This window comes from Podarcis cretensis (genome assembly GCF_951804945.1).
Source record: "Podarcis cretensis genome assembly, chromosome: 2".
Taxonomy (NCBI): Eukaryota; Metazoa; Chordata; class Lepidosauria; order Squamata; family Lacertidae; genus Podarcis; species Podarcis cretensis.
This window is the reverse complement of record NC_137171.1, coordinates 91,017,325-91,034,177: the sequence shown is the minus strand read 5'-3', so window position 1 is coordinate 91,034,177 and position 16,853 is coordinate 91,017,325. Positions and strand designations below refer to the sequence as shown.

The 16,853-nt window shown below is 41.6% G+C and overlaps 1 protein-coding gene across 2 annotated transcripts in view; it reads right to left on the bottom strand.

The window, feature by feature from the left end:
• Positions 1-16,853, bottom strand: part of RAD18 (RAD18 E3 ubiquitin protein ligase) — a 109,883-nt gene that overhangs the window by 18,115 nt on the left and 74,915 nt on the right. The window contains exon 12 of one of the 2 annotated variants that reach the window (XM_079963556.1): positions 10,316-10,378. The exons of the other annotated variant lie outside the window; for it this stretch is intronic. Within the exon in view, the coding sequence (XP_079819682.1) occupies positions 10,316-10,378 (63 nt within the window). The remainder of the gene's footprint in view (positions 1-10,315; positions 10,379-16,853) is intronic. 2 annotated transcript variants of the gene reach the window in all.

The window sequence follows — 16,853 nt, the reverse complement described above, 5'->3', positions numbered from 1 at the left end:
GCAACAGAAAATTTTCTCCATTATCAATGTGACAGCCCTCCAAATAGTCCTTCAGCCACCATATTGCCTCTCTCTTCAGAAGGCTAAACATAGCCAGTTCCTATCAAAGTAATTTGTAGGATGCCAGCATAAGATAGCACTGGAATCAATTCAGGGCCGGATTTAGGTTTGATGAGGCCCTAAGCTACTGAAGGTAATGGGGCCCTTTATATGTTCCGCTGTCCTTTGTCAACAACAAATTGTCACTGTTTTTTGTGTTGAATATATGCTATATGGTAATTTATGGACCTAATAGGTATCTAAAGCCATTTACACATGTTGCCATGCAACCAATCCATGCAGAACGTAGGCACCCTACATACAGATATGAGCAAGCCAGTGATATTTTAGGGAGCAGCCTAGTAGGCAGGGCCCATTACTTACATCATAGGAGCCTACACAACACAAAACACTGTTGATGTATGTAGGTTTTATTTTATTTGTTTTTTATCTTATATTTTGGAAATGTACATCCAGGTTTTTTTCCTTTAATTTTTGGGGGGGCCTCCAAGAGAGTGGGGCCCTAAGCTATAGCTTGTTTAGATTATACGTAAATCCGGCACTGTATAAATTGCTTGGAAGGCTCAGTTAACTTCCTCTCATAAAGGAGTACTAATTTATATTGAAGTTCACGTACTAGTTGAAGCACCAGTTCAAGTTTCCCCATGGCTGAGGTACTACTTTCCCAAGCAGTTGCTTGTGCAAGTTCAAAAAGGTTTAAGAAGAACAGTATTTGGAATCTTCCGAAACTACTTAGAGTACTTTGTAGGCCAACCAACCTCAGGCACTGGCCGTTGAGGTGGGGCACAATAATTTGGTTTAAAAAAGCACCGTCTTCACAAGACATAACAAAGATCTGTTGCTTGGTGGAAGTCCAGGCATGTAGCAGTGGGTTATTCTTGTTTTGTTTTTTGGGGTTCAAGAGGATTTGTTGTAGTCTGCACAGAAACCTGCTCCTATTTCTGTAGCCACAGCTCCCTGTTCCTCACGGCAGAAGCTGGCCAATTTTTGCAATCAATCATTTTCACAGGAGAATGCTGCGGCTGCAGCATCGGTGTGCCCAGATGCTCACCATGTATTCCCACATGGTGGGTTGCTGTTGTTGTTTTTAAAAGCACAAGTACTGAAATCCACAAGGACTATCTTTGTTGTACACCACCGACTGCTATCAGAGGGGAACATCATTCCTTGCTTTTGACTGATAAGCCTGCATCTATTATGACATCTTCCAAAATTGACGCAACGGATTTCCACTTAAGATAAGAAACGGGAAATTCAGGTGCATTGATTTCAGTGGGTCTATGCTGATTAGAGGGACGCAGGTGGCGCTGTGGGTAAAAGCCTCAGCGCCTAGGGCTTGCCGATCGAAAGGTCGGTGGTTCGAATCCCTGCGGCGGGGTGCGCTCCCGTCGTTCGGTCCCAGCGCCTGCCAACCTAGCAGTTCGAAAGCACCCCTGGGTGCAAGTAGATAAATAAGGACCGCTTACTAGCGGGAAGGTAAACGGCGTTTCCGTGTGCGGCTCTGGCTCTGGCCAGAGCAGCGATGTCACGCTGGCCACGTGACCCGGAAGTGTCTCCGGACAGCGCTGGCCCCTGGCCTCTTAAGTGAGATGGGCGCACAACCCCAGAGTCTGTCAAGACTGGCCCGTACGGGCAGGGGTACCTTTACCTTTACCTTTATGCTGATTAGATCTAGCATCTGAATACAGCCAATGATGATCGCTTCGCAATGGCTGCCATAATGCATAGAGCAAAGTCAGTGTAACACTGCTCACGTGTCCAGTCAGTGCTGGATCAGATAAAAGTGCACTTAGTCAAAGATTCCCCCCCCCCAACTGTATCCAGTCAAATGGGAGCTCCTACGCAGACTGTAAAGGTGATGGTGATAGTCCCCAGCAGCCGGCGTTCAGAGATATACACCTCCATATGTGAAGTTCTATTTAATTTCATAGAATCATAGAATCATAGAGTTGGAAGAGACCACAAGGGCCATCGAGTCCAACCCCCTGCCAAGCAGGAAACTTGATATTCTTCTTTTTTTTACAAAGCCTTTGAGACAACTATCTTGGACTCAAACTCTGCTGTAATGTTCCCTAATTATGTGGAACTTAAATAGCCACATATTCTTCCCATTACTTAACTATGTCTTGATTTCTCCCTCTTTTGTCTACTCCAGTATAGCAGTTTGATACACTATTAAAAGATAATTCTATGGAAAAGAGAATTCCAACACCAGTTCACTGTTGGACCTCTGCAAATTGATCTAGATAGGTCACCATAGAAATAATTCCAACAGGAAAGAACCGACTCCTTGGAAAAACAGGGTCACTCTGTTACTACATTATTCGAGCTGGATAGAATTCAAAAAGTGCCCCGGAGGTCATGCGCTGCAAAGTCAAATGCTCCCAAGTTTGCTACGTAGGTCATTTGGCTTCGCTGAGAAGTTGGGAGATTAGCTGAAGAGTTGGTTTTATTTGAGAAGCCTAGCCTGGGATTAAATATGTTAAGGCAATTTTTCTGCAACAATGAATTAACTGTCCTGATCAGAGAGCTTAATTTTCTTTGAAAAGCAGCCAGATTAATGTACAGTGATTACAAGAAACTGGAGCCTGTCCAGCCCATGCCTAAAGAAATTAAGCAATGTCTCTTCATGTGTGCTTTGCTTTAAGAAAGACATTTTAATTTATTGCAGCTATGTTAATTGTTACAATTAAAGGCATAACATGTTTAGATATGCTTCTTCTTTTTCTTTGGTGATCACCCGTAGCAGATTAAGATTGTCTTCCATAAACACGCTTTTAACAAAGAGTCCGTGAGTGACTGTGGAGGCCAATTTTGGATCCACACGTCCTTCCACAGTGGGGACATTGGTTTCCAGGTGGGAGTTAATAACGGTGTGGATTTGCCAAGCATGCCTTCCTCCTAGCACGTTTGTCCCTTGTGTCATGAGTTCAAGTGTCTTCAAAGCCCATGATACCTTTGATAAAGGATGTTCTCCAACTGGAGCGTTTGCAGGCCAGTGTTTCCCAGTTGTCAGTGTTTATACTACATTTTTAAAGATTTGTCTTGAGACAGTCTTTAAACCTCTTTTGTTGACCACCAGCATTACGCTTTCCATTTTTAAGTTCGGAATAGAGTAGTTGCTTTGAAAGACAATCATCAGGCATCCGCACAACATGATGTTGAAGAATCATTGCTTCAACACTGGTGATCTTTGCTTCTTCCAGTACACTGGTATTAGTTCACCTGTCTTCCCAAGTGATGTGTGAAATTTTTCGGAGACACCGTTGATGGAATCTTTTGAGGAGTTGGAGATGGCGTTTATAAGTGGCCCATGTTTCACACACATATAGTAAGGTTGGTAGTACAATAGCTTTGTAAACAAGCATTTTGGTTTCCCTGCGAATGTCCCGGTCCTCAAACACTCTGCGCTTCATTTGGGAGAAAGCTGCACTCGCAGAGCTCAGGTGATTCTAGATTTTGGCATCAATGTTGGCCCTTGTGGAAAGATAACTGCCTAGGTAGGAGAAGTGATTGACGTTTTCCAACATTACACCACTGAGTTGGATTTGTGGCACTGCAGAGGAGTTATTTTGTACTTGTTGGTGAAGCATTTTCATTTTTTGGATATTGAGTGATAGGCCAAGCTTTTCGTAAGCTTCTGCAAAGATAATTAGGATGGTTTGGAGGTCATCCTCTGAACGTGTGCACACTATGTTGTCATCAGCATACTGAAGCTCTATGATGAAAGTTACGGTAACCTTACTCTTTGCTTTCAGCCTGCTCAGATTGAAGAGCTTTCCATCTGTTCGATATATGATTTCTATGCCGGTGGGGAGTTTCCCATCGACAAACTGTAGGATCATGGCAATGAAAATACTGAATAGAGTTGGGATAATAACACAACCCTGTTTAACACCTGACCCCACTGTGAATGGTTCACTTTGAGAGCCATTGTTATCTTTGATTGTTGCTGTCATATTATCATGGAGGAACCAAATGATGTTTACAAATTTATCTGGGCAGCCAGTTTTCAGAAGGACAGTCCACAAGGCATTACGATTTACAGTGTCGAAAGCCTTTGTCAGGTCATCAGGATGTCTAAGCAATGCTTCTTATACAGCGCACCTTCCCTCTTAGCTTCGCCCCTCTGGAAAGATGAGAGTACACTGCAGGGCTGGACCTTAGCGCCTCATCTGAAATCAACATGGACGGTAAATACTACCAAAAGATATAGCTTGTACTGTAATTATGCAACAAGCAACATGAAAATGAATTAATGAAGAGCAAGAATACTGCAGTCTTCTCCTGACAACCCCACTAAACTATGGATGATGGGGACAAAAATAATGACATTCCCAATCCAAAAAGCTTCATGCCATATAGATCTGAGCTCAGGGCCTTTGGAATTCAGATACAATGCAAAATTAGATTCCCAGCACAAAACACAAAAATCTCTCCTAAAACTATTTACTGTCTCCCTTTCTTAGGAAAAAAACAAACCCAGAGGGGTGGCCTCTCGTTATCCGGAAATGTGCATGCTTAGGAGTCAGTTCTTGTTGCAGAACATTTGGACATGGAGAACATGGGACATAGAACTTGTCCACATGACATACTGTGACCCTGAAACAACATCAGTCTCAATGCTTTTCTCCTGTAAATTCAGGATTACCTGATACAGATACAACCATATAAATTGGAGGAAATCAGGCTCAAACCACTCTATTTGGAGTCGCAGACAATTTGTTTCAGTGTCTTTGTGTGAGTGGACACAATGCTTTCAATTCTTTTCCTGCCATGCTCGGAACTATTTCTGGTGCACTTCTGTATAGGGGAATATTTTTATTCTTTTGATACTTGAGATTTTGCCATTGCTTTCATTTATTTTCCTGCGTGTTAGTAGGGATCCACCAGGAACTTAGATATTTCTTTTGCACTCTCTGATTTGCACAAAATTAGAAAACTACACAAGCAAACTTACATCAGCCTTTGTGCTTTTCCACACTCCTTGGGCAGGGGCACTTTAAACAGAAAAAAGCAAGGTGAACATGCAGCTATTTTTGCGCATGCTCCATTGGTACTTAATTGGTCTAAGAGAATCAACACATTAGAAGGCAGGGACAAAGATAAAAGGGAATATCTACTGGTATGAACAGGAATTACAAAAGTTGCTCTGCATAGACAAATTCAAATACATGCAGGAATGCACTAGTCTAGTTTTAATCCGACTGGAAAAAATGTCAATTAACAACTAAATAATGCTCAAATGTGAACAAGCCAATAGTTTCTTCTGCGTTCCGAGTCCAGTAGTAAATCAAAATAATCCCATGCACCTTGGCAGCAAATCATAGCCAGTGAGCATGGGATGTGTACATTTTCCTGTTTCAGTTTGGGATAAAGAGGAACTTCACTTCTGGCTATGCTCAGAAACAAAATTTCCAGTTAAGCACTGCTTACTTCCACATTTTGCAAACCCCTTCTCCACTTGTTACTAAAGGCTTTTTCCCTCCCCTTGGAAATTGGGGGGGGGGGGCTGGTAGGCGAGAGTGTTCCAACTATTTTTTATTAGCTTTCCTTAATAATACTAACCTCTCCAGGAAAAAAGAAAAAAACACACTATCCCCCCCCCCAGTGCTCTTGGAAAACTGCAAAACCTAAAATGAAGGTTTTCAAGGTTAGCTGAGGGGTGTTTGCTCATCACTACACCAAAGATCAGAGTATACAGTGTTTATGCCACTTGAGGTTAAGAGTAGCTTATCAAACTCAGGAGTAAATGAAATGAAAAAAGAATAATTTAACAACTCTGCAATGTAATTACTTCATCAGTTATTTTAATTGACATACCCTGACAGCACTTACATTTGCTCATTTAGCAATCACCTTCTGAACCAGAGTCACTAAAATCTATTAGTCTTTAAGTGCAGTGATTCCAGACTATACAGTATAAATTGTGCTGATGACCCTTATTATAAGTTACAAGAGTTTTAAAAGGAACCTAAGCGTAAAGGGAAATGTATGATACCCATTAGACAACCTACTTAACAAGCCAAGTTGGAAACGTGTTTGCATACAAGAGAGGAACCACTTTGTGGTTTGTTTTTAATATATAAAGAATGCTACTCTTTAATACATTTAGAAAAGTTTAGAGAAACTGAAAGGATTATCACACTCTTATGATGGATACAACTGCCCCATCAAATAAAAAAAAATTGCAAATCTCATCTTCTGGGCAATAATCCAGATTCGATGTTCAAATCAAATAAAGTGGAATAGTAATAAAAGCAATTATACTTTTGAGTATTAATCAAAGGGTATTTTTCACAGAGGCATGCCACATATATATGGGCCACGATCCAAAGTGCTACTTAGTGTATACCTAAGGCACTTCTATGCACACAAACAAAGAGGCAGTTGATTCCTCCATTTGGCTGCAGCTTTTTACACCACTGAATACCACTCTGTGCCACATTGAGGAACAGCTTTTGGGGGACAAAAGGACTGCAGTGGAGATGTGAGACAGGATCTACAATGTTTTCTGAATTCCTGCCAAATACAAAAAAATGTCTTTTCCAATCACAAATGCTGTTTTCGTTATTAAAACATTACTGCAAATAAACAGCATTGGAGAAGAAAACAACAACAACAACAACCCAGGATGAAAAGACAACCTGTTGCCGGTACATGGAAACAAATGATACTGAAATAAAACATGGTGATATGCACATCTTTATTAGTATGTCCATGGTAAAATAGTAACAGCACCTAATGGTTGCACTGTAGTTATACTCAATCCAGATAAACAAAAAACAATTTGCCAACCACCAAATTCCATGCACTATAACAACAAGCGTCAGATATACCACTGGAAGACTGCTGGAAGTAAAAAAACAATTAATGGCATGTAACTATTTCTGTTACAACAAAAAGAATGAAGTGTCTTGCAGCACTTTATGGAAAAGTGAATTTCTTTATTATGGCATCAGCTTTTGTGAAATTTCACCAGCTGTATGATCATTTTTGTTAATTTATTATTACATTTATATCCCTCCCTTTCTCTCAAAGGAGCCCAGGGCAGCGAACCACACAGAACATAGCAATAAAAACATCTTAAAAAATATTAAAAACAGATCTGAAAATCTTAAAGCTATTTTAAAAAATTATTCCAGTATGGATGCAGAATGGGAATTGGTGCAACTTTGGAAGACAAAGCTCTTTGGTGGGGTCAACAGAAACAGCACCTGTCTAATTGTCAAGAGGAGGCAATTCCCAAAAGCAGGTGCCACAACACTAAAACCCTAATGCCTGCATTGTTCAGAATGGACTGCCTGGCAAGATGGCATCATCCAAGAGTACTCACAATTCTTGTGCCACAACTCTCTCCATCACCTTTCCCAGAAAAATGGTATTTGTGGCTGAGCAACAACATCCCCCGCCCACACACACAAAATAGAATATGCCGTTGTTCTGAGGATACAGTTCAGGGATGTCTCCAGCTCTTCCATACCCTAAAAATCTAGAGGGCTACTGAGAGCCCTGCCAAACCTGGCATTGCCATTGCCTGATTTATTCATGCATTATTATTGCCTGATTTATTCATTCATTGCCTGATTTATTCATGGTAGTAGTCTCAAGGCAGTAGAATGGCCCAGGTCTAAGTCACCAGATGAAGAAGAAGAAGAAGAGTTTGGATTTGCTATCCTGCTTTATCACTGCCTGAAGGAGTCTCAAAGCAGCTAACATTCTCCTTTCCCTTCCTTCCCCACAACAAACACTCTGTGAGGTGAGTGAGGCTGAGAGACTTCAGAGAAGTGTGACTGGCCCAAGGTCACCCAGCAGCTGCATGTGGAGGAGCGGAGACGCGAACCCGGTTCCCCAGATTAGAAGTCTATCACTCTTAACCACTACACCACACTGGCTCTCTGGAACTGGCAAAGAACCATATTCAGTTCAGTGCTGAGAAGGAAAGCACCAGGCAAAGCTGCAGTCCCCACCTTGATTTTTCCAGTCTCTGAACCCCACTGCGTTAGGATTCAGTGGCATTCTGAGTAAAGGAAGCCACTGTGTCATCCAGTCTCCTGATTTTCTCTACTCCAGGCTGCCTGGGTAAGCTTATTTTGCGTTGCCACTTGGGCAGGGTTGCCCAAGTTGCCCTCAAACCTGATGCTGGAACAGGAGCCTGAATAGTACTTTTGCACCAGTTAATGTTTATGAAAATTTATCATGCAAGTCCTCCCCTTCACTTCCTTTGGCTGCTGCTCTAAATCTTTTGCAGCGAAAGGCTTCTGAAGATTAGAAATTCAGAGTGGGCTGAATTATATTGCTGTTTTTATACCTGCAACACCTGCTCCTAGAATACATAGAAAGCAGCCCTTTGAAAAAGAGCTCACGTTTCATTCATTATCTATGGCAAGGAGGGAGAAACCTCTCCACTTACATGTCCCTCCATCCCCTACAGAGGAAGCTGTGATTTCTGTAACCAATGGTGTTTTAAATTTGATTAACAATTAGAAAGGTTTTTTGGGGGTGGGGTATGCTGTTGGAATGCTGCTTGGGTTTATATAAGGTTTCACTGTCCATTTGCTTTCCCCAGAAAAGAACTGAAAAAGATAAAACAAACTATATCTCGAAGAATTAACATATAATAAAGAAACAGTAAAGAAGAGAAGGCCCAGCATCCCAGCTTCTTTCCTTCACCTTCTCAACTGTAAAGAGACAAAATCTAGTCAAACTCTCTCTCTCTCTCTCTCTCTCTCTCTCTCTCACACACACACACACGGAGGGGGAGTCTGAATTATCAGTTCATACATTCATATGGAATAATGTCTTTATTGACTACTTAACAATCCAACAATTTTTTTTCCTGAATCAGTTACTGATCTGTAAGCCTCGCGTTTGGATTTACCCCTCAGCAAAAGCTTTTCCTTTGACACATCTCGCAATGTAACAAACATTTTCAAACATTTTCAATTAAACTCAGCTGGAAAAGTCACAGCTTTGTGGAACTGCCTAAACTTCTGAAACCAATGCTATTATTTCCAGTTGTTTAAAAAACACTTGAATGGCCACAAATAGGCATAAGAAATCGCAGTGGAATATGGTGCTTCAGAACAAAGAAATGCCATTAAAATATTTTACGGTTTAGTTTATTTCCATCCCATTTCAAATTGTGTTCGTTGCTGCTCTTAACGCTTGACCCGGAAGCTGCAGCTAGGGCAGAATGCTGCAGCACGATTGCTGACAGGAGTGAGGGCTTGTCAGCATTTAACACCTGTGGTCAGAGATCTGCACTGGCTGATTTGCAAGTTCAAGGTGTTACTATTAGTATATAAAGCCCTTAATAACTAGGGAGCAGTTTACCTATGAGATCACCTTACCCTACATGTGCCCACTCAACTGCTTCAATCGGTGGAATTGGCACGACTACAGGTATCCCGTAATACCCATTCCATACTCAATCATTTAGAGTAGCGGCGCCTACACTTTGGAACTGCCTGCCTAGTGAGATCAAGCAGACACCTTCAGTGTACCTTTTTTTGGTGCCTGATAAAAACAAGCCTACCCAGACGTTGAGTTGAGGTGAATTTAAATCTGTTTTAGTATTTCAACTTCTGTATGTTTAAAAGTAGGGTTGTAGGTTTTTCTCTCTTGATTTTACTGTTTCATCTTTTGTAAACTGCTTTGAGGTTTTGTTTTTTTTTAACAATCAAGCGGTGTATAAGTTTTATGAAATAAATAAATCAAATATTGCTTCAGAGAAAGAATTTGACAGGAAACTGGGGTGGGGAGAGACACAGATAGGATGGAACTGAGACAAGTCATGGTAGAAGATATTCAGTAAAAGGTGGCTCTCCCACTCACACCCCTTGCATGACATTTCCTTGAAAAGTCAATCCTGAGAGCTGGGAGACCATCTTGAATGGGATGACAGAACCTCTCAAAGAAGGTCTGCTCTATTTTTTTTTTTTTTTTTTTTTGTGGTCCACCTTTCCCCATGCAGTTCTCCATGCTTCAGTCCACCCTATTCAGGAATTCTCCCCCATCCTTCAGAGAGACCTTGGTGGAGCCCTGGGGGAGGGCAGCCAAGGGGGGAAGGGAGTTTGGGGGAGGACACATGGCAGGATGGACACCTTCCACAGACGTTTTTCTGGATCAAATGCCAAAATATTTGGCTCATTTTCAAGTCCACTAGTCAAGTTTCCAGTTAGCTGAATGACGAAGAAAAGTATAGGTGAGAACTTTTAAGACACAGAAAACAATTATTTTACACCACACTTACTTCTCTGACGAATCGGAACATCTCCCAGCAATCTCCAAATCCCTTATGATGTCTGAACTTGAGCTGAAAAGTAAAACAAAATTTAACCTTAACGAGCAGTGTAGTACTTTTCAGATATTCCAATCGAGTAGACAAAGAAGCCATGCTACAAACAGAAAGAAAGATGAAAACAACGATTATATCAGAATGTGGATCCAGTATCAATAAAATGATCACAAACCGAGCTACTGTCCTAAGGCACTTTCAGTTTCTTCCAGATTTGCAGATCTATTTGTACTCTGCATACAAGCCATTGAGTTACAGAGTGTTGGACAAGGACTGGGAAGATCAGAGTACAAATCCATGTTCAGCCATGAAACTCACTGGGTGACCTTGGGCCAACAACTATTTTCAAGCATAACCTACGGTACAGGATTGGTTTGAGGATAACATGGAGCACATGTTGCGGGGAGAGACGGAAACCATGTATGCTGCTTTGAGTTCCTTGGCGAAAGTGCAGGGCATGAATAAATTCCACCTCTACCCTTCCTTTCCCATTAGTCACCCAAATGTATTGGGGAGTGGGATCTCTTATCTCTTCTAATAAACTTGAAATTTTGGGGTTCATATATTCACAGCTGCCAATGCAGATGCATTCAAATGGAGTGAACATTCCAAAAGATGTATTCTCCTAGGAGACCTAGAGTTTAATAGGTCCTGGGCCGACACATAGTCAGCTTGCCCAAAAGAGATTGCTTCAGAACCGACAAGAGTCTCCCCTAGCTCTATATTTGGATCCAATACCCGACTGTTGTTCAATAGCCAAGTTTAGCCAGGCATCTTTTTCAGAAGGCATGGTTTCTTACAATGCAGAAAATGAAGACCTGGTTAGAAACTGGTCCAATCTGACAGAAGTCATGCGGAGTTTGTTGGATGATGCACAAGTGAAAAAACTATCCAACATTCAGAGCAGTAATAACAAACTATGTTCTGTAATTCCAACAGTTGAAGCTTTTGGCCCATAGTCACATGGGAATTTACCCTAGAGGGCTTCCTTGGCTGTTGGTTGGGTGGAGGCGCTGGTGAGTGCAACTTTTGGCAAGGGCAGCCAAAAATTGTAGATCCCTTAAGAAAAGTATGGATTCACTTAAGACATGCACACTGAACTAAAATAACCAAAGATTGTCGTATTAACATTTATACCATTACACAGGCTTAGTAAAAGTGTAAAAACAACAACAACCACACAATCCCAAACCAAACCATGTGAAGGGGAAAAGGAGACATCGACATACAATAGCCTAAAAGGTTTTTTGCTCAGCATGTCTCTCCTGTATCATTTGTATAACCTAGTGGAAATATGTAAGCATACCACAGTTAGTTGATGCAAAGATTAAAAATTAAAATTATTAATAATTTCAAACACAAAAGAGGAGAAATGAACAACTCCTCATTTAGGAATCAATGTGATATCAAATCTAGAGCTGTTGCAATGCAATTCATAAGGGGGGAAATCTAGCTTCCATGTGGAGCAAAAAGTATGCAAAGATCCTTGGCAGCATCCACAATTTCCAAATTTGAACCACATCCATCTAAAGCATTCATATAAAGCTGGGAGGGCTTGTAAACTGAGCTTCAGAAACCTAAAATGGTAGGCAAAAGCTTCTAAGCAAGCACTCAGAATGAAACGCTCCGCTCCCCTTTTTCTTTGGCGTGCATATCTAATAATTAAAAGGTAAAGGTAAAGGTACCCCTGCCCGTACGGGCCAGTCTTGACAGACTCTGGGGTTGTGCGCCCATCTCACTTAAGAGGCCAGGGGCCAGCGCTGTCCGGAGACACTTCCGGGTCACGTGGCCAGCGTGACATCGCTGCTCTGGCGAGCCAGAGCCGCACATGGAAACGCCGTTTACCTTCCCGCTGGTAAGCGGTCCCTATTTATCTACTTGCACCCGGAGGTGCTTTCGAACTGCTAGGTTGGCAGGCGCTGGGACCGAGCAGCGGGAGCGCACCCCGCCGCAGGGATTCGAACCGCCGACCTTTCGATCGGCAAGTCCTAGGCGCTGAGGCTTTAACCCACAGCGCCACCTGCGTCCCTATCTAATAATTAATTTGCCTTTAAAAATAAACACAGCTAAAATTTACAAAGCTTTTGAGAATATGTAATATGTTCCAGAAAATCCAACAAACTGGCAACATAGTCATTTGGACATTTGCAATGGAATATCTAAAACTGCATAAAAACTCTAATTTATCATTTGTCCAGGTACAGGAGTACCATTTGTCCATTTGTACAGGAGTATCATACACAGGGGCAGAAATGGACTGTGCCTTTCTCAGGACATTCTGCCTGCAGCAATATACTTTTAAATCTAAGTATCCAAACAGAAGAAAGAGCTAAGTTGCCTCTTCTGATCCAAACTCTTCCTGCTCTGACACAGCAGGCCACTGTGACAGAATCCACAACAATGGCCAGAGGGGAAAAAAGTATCACTTTTAAAAACTGATGTTAAACTTTTGAGTCCTCAGGTGTGGAGACTGATATTAGGAATAAGTTGCATATTTTTGATAGACCAGCAATTTTGCATATGACTTCTTTAAGAACCCTTGGGTGGATGCCATTCAGACCGAGCGATTTGTAAGTTTCAATGTCTAGTAGACCTAGAACTTGTTGCCACTATTTGTCTCAGTTTCTCAGACTCCCTTGCTGCACAAGTTAGTTCAGGCACAGAGATCTGCCCAATAGTTTCCGCTGTGAATACAGATGCAAATAATCAATTCAGTTCCATACTCTTCCTTTGGAACGTCTTTAGACTCCCTTATCATTCAAAGCTTCAACAGGTTCACAGGCCTATTAATGCATTGTATGTAGTTGGCCTTTATATTTTTAACAATGTGCTCCTCAAACTGTTAGCATCTGTTATTGACTGTTTGATTTTCCATATGTAAAAAGTAACCTATGTTAGTAGCATATGTTTAAGTTAAGCGCCCATGTTTCAGTGTAGCATAACAAATCATAGTAGCTAAGACAAGAATTATGTTCAAATAAATAAGCTGCATATTTACAGTGACAACTCACTCATGGAACAGAGGGGAAATGAATTGGATTGGTACTGTCCAATAAATTCAAATGTTAATCTGGAGCTGGTTAAGCAACAGAGGATGCTATTGCATTCTTGAAAGAATGCTTAATTTGCCATGTCCTCAAACTCCCATCACGAGGGAGCATACATAAAACGAAGGGAAGGAGATAATAGCTGTTTCTATCTCAGCTCCACACAAATAGGTTACTTAAGGTCTTCATGTATTTCTGGCAGACCGACTGAAGCAGAAATGAAAAATGTGGGTTGCTTTAAAAGTTCAGTTAAAAGTGATGTAACTGGATGGCCCCATCGGGTGGGTAACTGCAAATACTTTCAGGTGCCTTATTCAGGTGCATTTTGCAAGCTATTCAGCTAGAGGACAACTGAGAGACAGTCCTGCTGACAAGGTGGGACTAGAAAGCATACTGGTCTGGGTCAGTATAAATTAGGATCCTTCCAAATTTACAAAGCTTTGATAAAGAGAGTAAATTAACTTTCTATCTGCCCATCCATGTTGGAAAGGTACTGACCATTCTGGAGTGGCTTATGGAATGAGATTAAGGAATTCATTACATACAGTTACCGTCATAAACTCCCCCTATGTTTCCATTACATGGGGCTGGGAAGGAATTCTAGTCTGGGATACATGCCCTCCGGACTTTTTTTATAATATCATTGTGCAAACCCAACTCTCACATTTTGTTGCCATTTAGGATGGGAGTGCTACAAATCCAACCCCGACTCCAATTTCAGAAATAAAAATGGCCAAAAGCTGTGCCATCCAACCACCTGTGTCATTCAGTGCAGCATGCCTGGATGCATTCAATAAACAGCATGCTTTTTTATGGCTGTGCCTCTTGAGAATATGTTTGTGACTAGAATAGGTTCCAGCTGACTAATGCCTGGAAAGCCAGAGTGATGCAGTCGTTCATTTAGCTTATATCTTTGGGTTGATTCACTCATCGCAAAGGGAAAAGGTTTACCGGTCCTCCTTGCTGCATCAAAAGCCTGCCTACATTTGTAAAATCATAAGCACCAGTCAGAGTCATTCCCTGTAAAATATCCGAAGGTAACTGGGCAACTGCGGCTTAAGATGTCCATGAGAGAGGTCAGCAAAGATGGGACTGATGTGCCAGATTTGCAGCTTCATACATGGGCTGGATTAGTCCCAAAACAACATCCAAACTAAGCTACTCATGGGTTTGGGCAGGAGACACCCACGTCACGAAGTTCACTAAGTGACTCTGGGTATGGCACCAACCCTCAGTCTTGACGTATGTCTCTGCCTGCCCCTGATTTAACCCTTCATGTGTTCAGGATAATGCCTGAACAAGGCTAGGGAAAAATCTAGTTCAGAATTTGTTTATCCTGGAAGTTAACAACTGTTTAAGCCCTGGAAGTTTTTGACGTGTGTAGAATTCAGCGCCATAAAACTGGGAATAACACCAAAAACAGATTATAGCAGTTTAGGTGCTACAAACTCCAGGTCCTTTCCGAAAGAAAGAAGAAAGAACATGTTTTTAAAAACAATGGTCACACCCAAGACACACTGCGGTTCCCTCTTTCAACAGAAAGTCAAGCAAAAATGGGTTTGAGATAAAAATACCTTTTTGCTGCCCTCTCTCTTCTCCCTTCAGAATGAAGTTTCTTAGGGCTTTGCCTCTGACCTTGGCTGGCAGCAACCTATATAGATAAATCTGTCTAATAGCCCTGCTGACACATAGAGACAGCTTGCAATTTATGAGAAGCTGGATTAACTTGTTCATAAATGACCTGGAGTAAGGTGTGAGGTGGCAAAGTTTGCTAATCAAACAAAATTGTTCAGGGTCATTAAAACAAAAAGATTGCGAAGAGACTCCTCCAGATTGATTAAATGGGTGTTCAAATGGCAAATACAGTTGAATGTAAACAAGTGTTAAGCAATGCATGTTGGGGCAAAGAAAAAAAGAATCTTATTTTCAGTTTAATGCTCACAGAGTCTGAACTGGCGGTGACACACCAGGAATATGATCTTGGGGACAGGTCAGTGGAGGTATTGACCCAGTGTATGGCAGCTGTGAAAAAGGCATATTCTATACCAGGGACCATTAAGAAAGGAATTGAAAATAAAACTGTTTTAAGTGCTGTTCATGAAGAAAGAATGGGCCATGATAAAGAGATTTAGTGGTTTTAATGGTAGGTGATGTTGCTGTGTTGTATTATATCATTTATGTACATCAATTTATTTCTGGGAGTTAAGAATAGGAATGGGATAAAATGTGTTCGCTGAGCCCGTATCTTATACAGTCTGTATATGATGTTTGTTTGTTAATGTGTGGTGTGCTATGCCTAATAAAGGATTTTGAATTGAATTGAATTGAAAATAAAACTGCTGATATCAGAATGCCTTTATAAAAATGTGTGTTGTGACCGCATTTGGAATAGTATGATTCTGGTCACCTTGCCTCAAAAATATACTGTAGAGTTAGAAAAGGTCCAGAAAAGAGCAACCAAAACGATCAAGGGTATGGAGCCTATGAGAAAGGTTATAGCATTTGGGGCATTTTTATAGTTTAGAGAAAAGATGAGCCAAATCTTGTAAATTTGTAAAATTATGCATGGCTTGGAGAAAGGTTTTCTCCTGCTCACCAGAACATGTGACATCCAACTAAGATGCGGGAAGATTTCAGACAGGTAGGACAGGCACAGCCAGTGTTGTGGAGTGGTTAAGAGCGGTAGTCTCGTAATCTGGGGAACCGGGTTCGATTCCCCGCTCCTCCACATGCAGCTGCTGGGTGACCTTGGGCTAGACACACTTCTCTGAAGTCTCTCAGCCCCACTCACCTCACAGAGTGTTTGTTGTGGGGAAGGAAGGGAAAGGAGAATGTTAGCCGCTTTGAGACTCCTTAAAGGGAGTGAAAGGCGGGATATCAAATCCAAACTCTTCTTCTTCTTCTTCACACGGTGTTTGGTTGGAACTTGCTCCCACCAGAGGCAGCGATGGCCGCCAACTTTAATAGAGGATTAGACAAATTAATGAAGAGCAAAGCCATGAATGGCTACTAGCTACAACGGCTATGTTCCACCTCCACTGTCAGAGGCAGTATGGCTGTGAAGACCAGATGCTGGGAATGGCAGGTGGGCAGAGTGCTGTTGCGTCCATGTTCTGCTTGAGGGCTTCTTCCCACAGGTATCTGTTTGTTCACTGTGAGAACAGGATGTTTGACTGCTCCAGCAGGCTCTTCCTATGTTCTTCTATTCACGAGATAAAGCTTTTCTTAAAAAAAACAACACCACTTCCACCTGATTATCTCAGGCATGACTAAGACTGCAAAATTGATCGGAGTACAGCTGGAAATTTTCACATGGATTCTTTTAAAACCGAAATGGCAAGTGTTAATAACCTGTATCCTGAAGTGAAAACCTGAAGCAGGTAGATAAGATAAATGAGCCATGATTTCTGACAACGGGAGCAAGGATACAGTTTAGGAGGCAATTT